This window comes from Prosopis cineraria, unplaced genomic scaffold, assembly GCF_029017545.1.
Source record: "Prosopis cineraria cultivar Desert tree isolate PC_DT_omini unplaced genomic scaffold, ASM2901754v1 PC11, whole genome shotgun sequence".
Classification (NCBI taxonomy): Eukaryota; Viridiplantae; Streptophyta; class Magnoliopsida; order Fabales; family Fabaceae; genus Prosopis; species Prosopis cineraria.
The window spans coordinates 227,138-239,494 of record NW_026555342.1 but is presented as its reverse complement, the minus strand read 5'-3'; the positions used below and the strand labels follow the sequence as shown (position 1 = coordinate 239,494).

The window sequence follows — 12,357 nt, the reverse complement described above, 5'->3', positions numbered from 1 at the left end:
TATTGATATATAAAAGGACATTTTTTAAAAAAAGAAAAATAAATAAACAAACGTGTAGATCAACGAGTAGTATATCTTAGCCGGACACAAAATTTTTAGTATTTGCAAAAAATTGGGAAAGTGATAGAAAAATTCCCTTGAAATATACAAATAACAATGAGATCTCACAAAATGTGATAATTCGTGTCAAGTTTCTTGAGACTTTTCTAACATTAATATATTTTATGAAATGACTATAATGACCCCAATTTAAAATATCAGCAATTATTTTGATTTAATTGATGACAACTTTTTTTTGAAGTTGACTAAAACAGGATAGCAAATAATAAGTTCTAATCTGCAATTAATTTTTTTAATTATTAATAAAGTCTAAGTATTGTAAATATCAATAATTACTTTGGTTTAAGTGTTAGACTATTTTTTTTCCTGACAATAACTAAAACAAGATAAGTAATTGCAACATTTCCTTTACAAATTTTTTAATCACTGAAGTTTAAGTATTGTAATGTAAAAATGTATTTAGTTTTGCAGTAAGAAAATGTGTTTCTTAAATATTTTTCCTATGTCTTTACACCTGCAGAAGTTGATTGTCGATTTTCTCTCTCTCTCTCTTTAATACTTTATGTATGGATTATAATATAACAAATAATTAAATAATTAAAACATCTTTTCCAAAGAATGATAACGAAAAGCTAAAAGTGCCCATTAACTACAGATCTGTCTCACCACTAATTATAGAAATGAAAATATTGACGATCGATTGAAAAATTCTTTGTAATAATATAAAAAAAATTGTCCCATTATAAATTTTGAGAATGTGTATTCCTCATTGCACAGAGCTTGCATATCTTTGATCAGTCTAATATGCTAATCATGGGAAAACTTCATTCCTTTCTTCTTCTCTTATTCTCACTTCAATGTTGCTCCATAGCCTCCTTTGCTTGGAGTGAGACAAACATCATTTCTGACAAATATGAACTCCTTGCTCTTAAAAACTTTGTCACTTCAGATCCATACAATATCTTAGTCAATTGGTCTGTCTCTTTTTCTCCATGTAAATGGGTTGGTGTCGCTTGTGATATTCACATTGAAAGAGTCAATTCCTTGAATCTTAGTGATACGGGTCTGACGGGCATCTTATCTCCACGGTTGGGAAATCTATCATTTCTTAGTGAACTTGATCTTAGTAACAACAATTTTCATGGCCAAATACCAAATGAGTTAGTTCAACTCTGTAGGTTGAAATTACTGAACTTGAGCTATAATGACTTTCAAGGACAAGTTCTATCATGGATAGGAGATTTATCTGCACTTGAGCACTTGAATCTTCGAAACAATAGTCCTAGTGGAATTATTCCATTTTCTCTTTTCAATCTATCAAGGTTAGAGATCTTCGATTGGAATTCTAATTTGGTGGAAGGAATCATTCCAGTTGAGATTGGAAGACTCGAGCATTTGAAGATTTTACAACTCGGAGCTAACAAGCTTTCAGGAATCATTCCCCAAACAATTTCCAATTTATCATCACTTGAAATATTGAATTTGTCTAACAACACTTTATCAGGTATGTTTTGGTTTTCTTTTAGTATCTATATTTGTTTTTTGCTACTATATACTGATCTGCTATTCATGAATTGGGTTTTCAATTGCTTCTTATCTTTTTGTCTTTTATTTTCCGTCAATCCTACATTTTCTTTTCGATAACTAGTTTTGTTTATTTTCTTCATTTTTATATAAAAAGGGTTATAACTATCCTTCCAAGTTTCTCAATGAATCACACATTAAAAAAGAAAAAAAAGAAAAACACAGCATATTAAAAATAAGTTATATTATGTTTCTTAGTCCAATCGAATTGGAAGTGTCATATGTATCATTAAGAATGTATTCGTCTTACACTGATATCCATGAATTTCTATGAAATTTTCTTTATTTTTGATATTTTTCTCATTTTATTATTTTCAATAAAATATAAAATATCTGCTCTCTTCTTTAAAAAGATAAACTTTATGAAAGTCACATACTCTCAATTTCAGAGCATCCATTCCCAAACATATTATTACTAATACTCTTTATTTTTCTAATATTTCAAGGAAGCATTCCATATCTGGTTGGTTATCTTCCACAGCTAAAGAAATTGTACCTTGAACGGAATCTTCTTGTTGGTTCTGTACCATCTTCTTTATTTAATAGTTCAATGCTACAACACATTGCAATGGGAACAAATCAATTATCCGGCAGTCTTCCAACAAATGTGTGTTTTGGCCTACCAAAGCTTGAGACTTTTCTTGTGGAGGAGAATTATTTATCTGGCAAAATGCCCTCTATTTGGCATCAGTGCAAAGAATTGACTAAGATATCATTATCTGATAATAGATTCAACAGAGGATACATACCAAGTGACATTGGAAATTTGACCAAAATCCGACTTTTACATCTTTCAAAAAACAACTTGGAAGGTATAATTCTTAATTATACCCATGATTTGTTTATTGTTCCTCTTGATGAATTATACGTTAATTGCAAATTTCTTTCTTTCTTTCTTTCTTTTTCTTGGTAGGAGATTGCAAATTTCTTTTGATATATAGGTCAGGGTCACTAATCTATGATGCAAAGGGAGAATTATATTAAAGTCTCAAAACAATAAATTTATAACAGTTAGGTCCCAGCAAAATTTTCTATAAAATCAATTGTGAATATTAATTACAAATAAGATATTTAAATTCTAAATATATATGTCAATTTGCAAATTTAAATTTCTATTTATAATTATTTGAATTAATATTTGCATCTTATTTTTAAATTTTTTTGTTAGAGACCTAATTGTTATAAATTCTCTATTTTGCTAGTCCTAATTTGGGGTAGCAAGCATTTTTTTTATTCATATAGACTCAAATTCGAGATGCGCTTAAGCACTTATATATAGCCCCTTCAACTATGACCAATGCTTGTTCGACCTAATTCTATTTCTACAAACATAATTATTTAATTGGTCGACCACTTTCAAATATGAAATCTGATAGCTTTTTTGTCAAATCATGAAATTTAAGTGTCCATCAGCTTTGGATTACATTGCATAGTCCAAAAGTGAATATGATGAATAAATTTATATAAAATAGGATAAATAATTATACAAAACTCTAACAAAGAGAACTCATAACTCATAAACTTTCAAATTTAGGCAGAGAAACCCCTGTTGTTATCTATTCTCTTATTTCTTTAATGGAACATAATATTTTATTGACCAAATTATTCCAATATTTAAAATTTATATTTTTTTTGGCGTAGACAATTTCAATTCCCATCAAATTATGTGTGATAATTCCCCGATTTTTTTGGTGTGCAAGTAAACCTTGTCATATTATATTATATTAATGAAATAATAGACTAATTAATTAACAGCTAGAGAATGATTTTCATAAATGTAAAAATTTATGGAGGTTTATTGTAAGGTTTTAAAAGGATAAGGATGTTTATCGATATACAATCCAGACTTCAGGCTTATCATGTATAGTTTAGACTATAAAATAATTAGTGATAAATAAAAGTGAGACAAAGTGTATGAATCAATCACATATTGAAATAGAAAATCTTTCCAAATAGATTGAAAATCGTTTCATAGCTAGGCTGCATATGCTAACATACGTTGTTAACTAAACTGTAGTTGGTTGTACTTAGCCAACCTTAGTTAGCTTAACTCATCTAGTTAGGCATATGGTTATTATTTTGATGTTATCTTGTATATATGTAGTTAGTCTGTTATATGCTTTGGATGCTTCGTGAAGAAAATAGACAATAATGGCAATTATCTTCTTCTATATTTATAATAAAAGGGAAAAAATTACTATATACTAATACAATAAATTGATAAAACGTAATAATAATAATAATAATAATAAAACAAAAAAAGTAGATCTTGTTTTGTGTGTGTGTGTGTGTGTGTGTGTGGTAGGACTCTCTTCACAAAGGCAGGGAATGTGGCCATAGTAATCTTCATTAACTTTCAATATTAGAGTAAATATATAATGCAAAATGTCAAAAAAAAAAAGTATTATCTACCGTTACCAAAAATTGATTGGTAAAAACATTATAAATACTAATTGTATTTATTCTCTCAATCATAATTCATACATATTACATTATATATTTTTTTGAACTCTTAGAATATGGAATCAATTAATACGATTTCCTAGTTTCTTGTTTTATCATATAATTGTACCTTACTTTCACTCATGTCGCGACACCTTGATTAGTTTAATAAGCTTAAAGATAAATGTTAGAACAATGTAACTGTAGTTAATTAGTTTAATAGTTTTTAGTATAAAATATAAATGATACTTTTGCTCATTATTAATTTTAAACAGGTGAAATTCCGTCATCTCTATTCAACATTTCTACTCTGAGAGATATAAGTTTATGGGGAAACAATTTAAATGGCACTCTTCCAATATTAATTGCCAATTGGACGTTGATGGAATCCTTGGAATTAGAATACAACTTCTTCACAGGTACTGTGATATGCTTTAACACAATTTCATTATTATTCATACATGGCTATTTGTGTTTAAACGCAATGCTTATTCGTGTGTGTGTGTTATCTCCAATATTAAATATTGTAGACCAGCCTAGTCTTAGTAGCTACTAATAAAAAAATATTTTTTAAAAATTTTTTATAGGCACAATCCCTCCATTTCTATTCAACATGCCCTTTTTGAGAACGGTTGTCCTTGACAACAACCTTTTACATGGTAACATGACAGAAGAGATGTGCCATCAATTCGCGTTACTTGAAATCTTATCAGTTGTTGTGAATCAATTGGATGGAAATATTCCAAAATCATTAAGTAACTGCACATCATTGAAACTACTATATTTGGACACCAACTCATTCACAGGTATGTATACTCTTTGCTACCACATATATAAAAGTGTTTGTGTTAGTCTTCATCAAAGATTTATTATTTTATAAAAATGTCACTATATATCCACCATTTTTTGTGTCCAGGTTTTATACCCAAAGAAATTGGCAATCTTGATGGACTTGAAGGGTTAGATTTATCAAGTAACCATCTCAGTGGACTTTTTCCTTCCAATATATTCAACATTTCATCATTGACACATGTCAACATAGGCTGTAATTCTCTCTATGGCCTTCTCCCACAACATTTAGGAATTGGCCTTCCCAACTTGAAGGAATTGATGTTGGATGAGAATGAACTAACTGGACAAATTCCAAACAGCATCTCAAATTCTTCTAAACTCTTCAAGTTAGACCTGGCTTTGAATAAATTTAGTGGAGCTATACCCAATGTAGTTGGAAACTTAACAAACTTGATAGCATTATATTTGGAAGGGAATGATTTGGAGGGTTTGATTCCTAACACAATTAACAATTTACGAAACCTTCAATATTTAAGTCTCAGTGGCAATAGATTGCAAGCGTCCATTATCCATGAACTTTGCCAACTCAAAAGTTTAAGTGAGTTGTATCTTGCCAACAACATGTTTTCAGGAATGGTTCCAAGGTGCCTTGGGAATACTTCCCTGCGGAAGTTAGATTTTAGCTCTAACAAATTAATTTCTCATATACCCTCTTCTCTTTGGAGTCTCATAGATATCTTGGTTTTAGATTTATCCTCCAATGCATTGAGTGGAATAATCCCATTTGAGGTATCAAACTTGAGAGCAATTACATTATTGAACTTGTCGAGAAATCAAATTTCAGGAAGTATCCCAAAAACTATGGGTGGCTTGCAAACCTTGCTAAACCTATCCTTGGCCCATAACAAATTAGAAGGGCCAATTCCTGAATCACTTAGTAGCATGATAAGCATGGAGTTCTTGGATCTTTCTCATAATTATTTGTCTGGTGTAATTCCAAAGTCCTTAGAGTCACTAATCCATCTAAAGAACATTAATCTTTCCTACAATTTATTGCATGGAGAAATTCCAAATGGTGGGCCTTTTTTAAATTTTACTGCTCAATCTTTTATGATGAACAAGGATCTTAGTGGGAAGTCCCAACTGCAAGTCCAATCATGTAGGAAAGAAAACAAGCATATATCAACAAAAGTGATGATGTTCATGAAATTCTCATTGCCTATTATGGTTGTCATTTTGGTTATTTCATGCGTTGCCTTTCTAAAGCATACTAGAGAAGATGTTAATGATTTAACCAATAGGGATTCAATAAATTTGGAGACACCAATTTGGATATCCTATTATGAGCTTCTAAGAGGAACAAATGGATTTGATGAGAGTAATCTTCTTGGCTTTGGAAGTTATGGATCAGTATACAGAGCAATCCTTTCAAATGAAAGAATAGTTGCTGTTAAAGTATTTAACTCAGATTTGGAAGAAACATTAAGGAGTTTCGATGTTGAATGTGATGCCTTATGCAATTTACGTCATCGTAATCTTGTTAAGATAATTAGCTGTTGCTCAAAACATGATTTTAAATCTATAATCATGGAATTCATGTCAAATGAGAGTCTTGATATATGGCTGCACTCTCATGGCAAGTGTTTAGATATCTTGCAAAGGTTGAATATATTGATTGATGTGGCAACTGCATTAGAATATCTTCATCATGATACATCTAAGTTAGTTATTCATTGTGATGTAAAGCCGAGCAATGTATTGTTGGATGAAGATATGGTGGCTCATCTTGGTGATTTTGGTATCGCCAAATTGTTAGGGGAAGGACAAAATGAAATTTACACCAAAACCTTGGCTACAATTGGCTACATGGCACCAGGTAATGATTTAAAAAGTTTCTACTTTCTATGTTGGTTTGATGAGAAATTGATGTAGAAAACTTTTATTTTGTTTTTAATTATAGTAATGCCACAAAACAACTTTCTATGTTTTTTTTTAAATTAACATGTGAAGATGTGTATTAATGAGATAAAATATGAGTTTAACATTAGTTTTTAATTAGTCCCTATAATTTTTTTCATTGCTCCAAGTCTCTTAAATTTCATTGGTCTGTAATATTAGTCTTCATCATTATTGGTATTGTTAAATATGCTTATGTGTACATAATTATCTTAATTGTCTTGTGAAGATAGTAAAATTATGATGAGTTGGACTTTGTATAAGCAAAATGACCACTAACCTTTTTGCATTTCTACCCTAGATGAAATGTTTTCTCCCTTTTAAAACTTCATCCATTGCACGTTTAATGATTCTGATTTAATGTCCTACTTTTTTTCCTTGTACTCATTTTTTATGCAACTCATCATAATTTTAGTAAGTCATCACAAAAAGTAATAGATATTATGTTTATGTTAGCTACTGTTAAGTTCTTATGATCATATATAAAAATATAGAAACTAGCAATGCAAGCAGATGAACCTTAAGGGACTTGAAGTAACAGAAAAAATAGAATTGATACTAAAACAAGCGAAACATATATGGACCAACAATTATATTTTTTTTCCTTTTCTTTTTTGACAAAACTGCTTTTATCTAATATTCAACCTGATATAATATAGAGAGTATGGATCTAATGGAGTTTTATCCGTGAAAGGAGATGTATATGGTTATGGCATTTTGCTTATGGAAACTCTTACAAGAAAGAAGCCAACAAATGAGATGTTTGTTCAAGGTATAAGTTTGAAAGATTGGATTAGTAAATCAATACCAGATTCAATCATCAATATTTTAGATGTCAAGTTGCTGCACAAAGACAATCAAAATATTGAAAATGTATTACCACAAATATCATCAATTTTTGAGTTGGGATTAAATTGTTGTTCAGATTTATCTGAGGCACGACCTACTATTATTGATGTTGTTGTATCATTGAAAAAATCAAAAGTCATGTCTGTGTAAGATGCTAGAGGCACGTACCATTGGTTGAGTGATTATTGAATCAGAATTTTATTTACTATTTCTTTAGTTTGTTTGTTTGTTTGTTTTTTTTTTTTGAGGAGCATGTAGTCTTGTAAAATAATGGAGTGATTATGTTTGCTATGTTAATATATGAAGTATTTGAAATTTGAGATTTTCTGATGTGATCATCAGTTCAACATTCAAGTTATTTTACGAAAAACATTGTATGCATTACAACTGTACTTGGATATCTACTGGTAGGTAAGGATTTTTGGGATTGTTCTTAATGTTATGAGGCAGCTGGGCCCTGATTTTGATTTTGGTTTACTTAAAAATGATGTTTATAAAATAATGTAGTTCATTTGGCGGCCAGGGCTAATTTGTTTTTCCACAGGAAGCCAGGATAAAGTAGCCATCACAAATAGTAACGAATTTGTTCACTGTGCTGTGTCATTAATTATATCATTATCCGACTGACATATACAAGAAAAAAAAGTACTGTCAGAATCAGACTGCATCCGCCGGTTTGATTGGGAACTGGCTTATGGTCCAACACGATCAGAATACAAAACCTGGGTGAAAAGTAAACCCATCAAGAACCGGTCTAATTTTTTATTTCTGTTTTGAAAAATCTCAATTATACAAAACTATGTTATTTTATGTTTTCATTTGTCTTGTGGCTGGTTTTTTTTAGTGTTATATTGATTATTCTTTAGTAATTTTAATTAATAATGAAAGCTTGTGTTGGTTTTGTTTGATAATTAATATGATATATTTGATGAATTTGATTATTTGCAATGGACAATAAATAGTTTGATTATAATGCTGGTGCAGTGAATTATAGATTTGACATGTATTATGCGGATATTGTTAAATATTGTCTTAAATATTTTTATTTTTCTTACATAACATTTATATTTTATCATTTTAATGAAGGCCAATCGAAATGACTCAACCACAGAGATTCAATATTTTGACTGATTCAATTTTCAGTATTGTTTTCATAACATAAAAAAAACTTATATATATATATACCAAAGTTGATAATGCAATATAGTTTTAGGAGAATTATATTAAAGTCTTATATAAAAAAATTAATTATTATAAAATTTATTGACAACTGAACTAAATGCTATTAAGAATACAATCAGTGGTCAATAAGGTTTAGTTCAGTTGTTAATAAATCTTGTAATAATTAATTTTTTTATATGAGACTTGGTTGTAATTCTTCTTAGGATTTTTTTTTTCTCAAGCCTTGTCATCAATTGCAAGATTTATAATTGAATAATTTTTTTTTTAAAAGTTGTTTTGTTTTAAAAGCTCAAATTAATACCAAAGTCCATCTAAGTTGGTCATCTCCAGCGAGCCCATCTAAATTAATACAAGGGGAAATAACAAAGACGATCCTACAAAAATTAGTAATTAATAATTATAAAGGGTATAAAATCTTGAAATTGTATTTAAGTACCATAGTTCTTTTCTGCAGTTTACAAATTCTTATTACGATTAAAATACCCCTAAAAATAAGTGACTGAAATACATATGCGCCCTAGTCCCTAATTCGTCACGCAATTCAAGCACGCGAGCCATTGGCCATCTTCTTCATCCAAGCACCAGCATCGTCGCCATCTTCCTTGTCCCAGCACCAGTATCATCGCCATCTTCTTCATCTGAACACCATCATCGTTGACGTGTTCTCCATCTAAGAGCTTTGTGGGTATTCGGCATAGCTGTTTTGTTTCGTGGTGAGTTCTACCTCTTCCACTTCGCCCTCTTCTTTTTCTTCGTCTTCTTGTCTGCTTTTGCTTTGTATACATAGAATTTAAGGCAGAGAGGCCATACTGTCCTGTGGGGTAAATACCACTGCAAGAAAATCTATTTACGTCAGTAGTGAGAGGGTAGTAAATACTAGGGACATAGAATTTAGGTTATTACCGTTGGTCACATTGAACCGGCGCCAAAAATTTTTTCTACATTGGTTGTGTTCAATAGTCAATGTACATCGGTTGTGCATTGTTTGTGTATCAAAACAGTCCCAAACTTGCACATTTCAAATCAGAACCAGAACAAACAAAATATAAAATCCAGCAACACCAAAACAATTCAAACAAATAAAGCTTTTCAACTAATATTCAAACTGTAAAATTTGCCAAAGTGCAAAACATGGGAACTGTACCAGTAATCTTAAAAAGAGTAAATTTTGCAAAACTATACTATTAATAATCCTACTTTGACCATATACCTTGGAGCAAGAGAACTGAGCTAAATGATCCCCATCGAACCACAACAATAAATCATCATTGCTGCATTCCTTGGATCTTTAAAATACTGCAAGTGTAAGTAGCAATGAAAAATAATTAGAGCAAATAATAGTTAAAACTCAAATACATTCAACCCATGAGGAAACAAATAAAATACATAATCAAATTTTACAATAACTCTAGAGGATATGATATTATATACGTAGCGGATAATATAATATTCATACTCTACTTTGCCCCATTCCATAAGATACTGTTAAGAAAACAAAAATATAAAAATGAACAATTTTAAATTAAAAGTGGTTGAAAATGAAAAATATTGTACGCAAACAGCAACTTACTTTATTCATTCTCCTAAATTCCTTCACAATGATCACCTCTAATAACAACATTGTCACACTCCGATACTAAGGGTGTGATTGACACAAAATATGAGATAAACTCACATCCATAAGCTTTAACTAACTAAAAATTAATTCAAAATAACAACATATAATTCATACTAAACAATAAGTCTCTAATATATATATGTGTATGTGTGTGTGAATATAAAGTTCATAAAGTTTTGAACATTATGTAAAAATTTCAGTAGAGTCTTCCTTGTACATAAGACCTCCCAAAATTTCTATAGTTACAAACCTAATTGAAAAATCCGGAAAGGGTTAGCTCTATACCAATAGATTACAAAATAATCAAATAAGACTAAAATCTAATTACAATATATGTGGAGTACTAAATTATAATGGTACAATGCAATACATATTTACATCAAAAGAAATGATCAAAGCATGCTTCTACTATTCAAAAAGCAATAAAAGCCCTCAACGATTAGCAAGAAGCGTAGGGTCAACTATAATTTTTAAGACTAAAGAAATTTTTTAGTAAGTAGTGTCCCAATTGAGATTATGAACTAAAACATAAAATAGTAATAATTAAGAAGTTTAGTTTAACTAAAACCAATAAAATATCACAACACATACCTTAAATTAGTATTAAATGAAAAATTTACTCAATAATTTATCTATTGAATCAATCCATGATGTTAGGACAATATAGGTTTATCAAAAATTCATACTAATCATAAAATAAAAATCCAAATAATGATATAATCAGCCATTACTTTTTAAAGGACTAATGTAAACAATAAACTATTAAAATCCAACACAAAAGGACTTTGTCAGAAGGAATGACAAACATGGCTCGATGCCACAAAAGCAAGTGCAAGCATAAAATCCAAGAAATCAAAATCCACAAAAACAAGAGTGAGTACGATGCTTACGAATAACTATCTCTCCATATTTCATGAGCATTGTCCATTGCATGGAGCTAACATCTTCTAAGCAACCTACTAGCTAAGTACCATAGCGCACCAAGATCTAACGAAATTGTCATTAGCATCTAGTATTCTAAGCTCAACCCCTTAATTAAAATCAAACGTGCATGAAGTTGAAAACAAATTTAAAGTTTTCATTTTTACAGTACACTATTTAACTATCATCTTCCATTTTCCACTCATTTTCATTTCCTCCATGCAGTAATTGTTGTATTAAAAGCTTTCATATCAAACATAGAGTTAATCAATAAATTTGCTTTTGAAAAGTAGAACTATTTGTCAAATATTGACTTCAATCATTTCTTACCAATAAATAAATCATTGGTAAAATTAAGACATCATTAATAATAAAAAATAATTATAAAAATAGAATTGACAAGGATATTTATACAACTTATAAGAAATAATATTAAAAATTCAAATAAATGAATTTTATAAATACTTTATGAAAAGTTTATCCAAGACTCTACCCACTAACTTGAGGATTTCTCCATGAATTCTAAAGCTTACTTCTCTTTAACTTCTCACTTTAATTTCAATGATTCCATTAATTTTCTAATAAATAAATCACAATTCTAAAATCACTTATTTACTTTTTTCTTTATAAATAAGTAAATATTTAACAACTTAGTTTTCAACAAACTAATAAGATTCTGTCTACCCTGTTAAGCACTCATTACAACCTTTAATTTCACTTATCAAGAAATTCTCAAGCACTTGGTGAGCATTGAAGTCCAATCCCAAACAACATTACACCTAAAAATACACAACCAAAATTTCATTATCAAATTTAATAACTTATCCACAACCCGACAAGAGTAAGAGAAGAAATTTAATTTTTATTCCTTTTATGTTTTCTTAATACTAGTTAATGAAGCACCACAACCACCATTTAACTTATCATTATCTATTTTAGGTACTTCGAGATCC

The 12,357-nt window shown here is 29.7% G+C and overlaps 1 protein-coding gene across 1 annotated transcript; it reads left to right on the top strand.

The window, feature by feature from the left end:
- The first annotated feature begins 873 nt into the window (after positions 1-873).
- On the top strand, positions 874-7,833 carry LOC129285559 (receptor kinase-like protein Xa21). Its single transcript, XM_054921294.1, has 7 exons — positions 874-1,564; positions 2,091-2,456; positions 4,362-4,505; positions 4,674-4,892; positions 5,003-6,754; positions 7,529-7,606; positions 7,760-7,833. Exons 1-7 carry the CDS (start codon positions 874-876, stop codon positions 7,831-7,833), a joined length of 3,324 nt encoding a protein of 1,107 aa, XP_054777269.1.
- The last annotated feature ends 4,524 nt before the right edge of the window (positions 7,834-12,357 follow it).

What these genes read in the sequence shown, in the direction of transcription:
- LOC129285559 (XM_054921294.1), top strand. Translation starts at nt 874, where the DNA reads ATGGGAAAACTTCATTCCTTTCTTCTTCTCTTATTCTCACTTCAATGT. An exon ending in TTCAAAAAACAACTTGGAAG is followed by an intron (nt 2,457 to 4,361) that starts GTATAATTCTTA and finishes AATTTTAAACAG; the next exon opens with GTGAAATTCCGTCATCTCTA. An exon ending in AATTGGCTACATGGCACCAG is followed by an intron (nt 6,755 to 7,528) that starts GTAATGATTTAA and finishes TATCCGTGAAAG; the next exon opens with GAGATGTATATGGTTATGGC.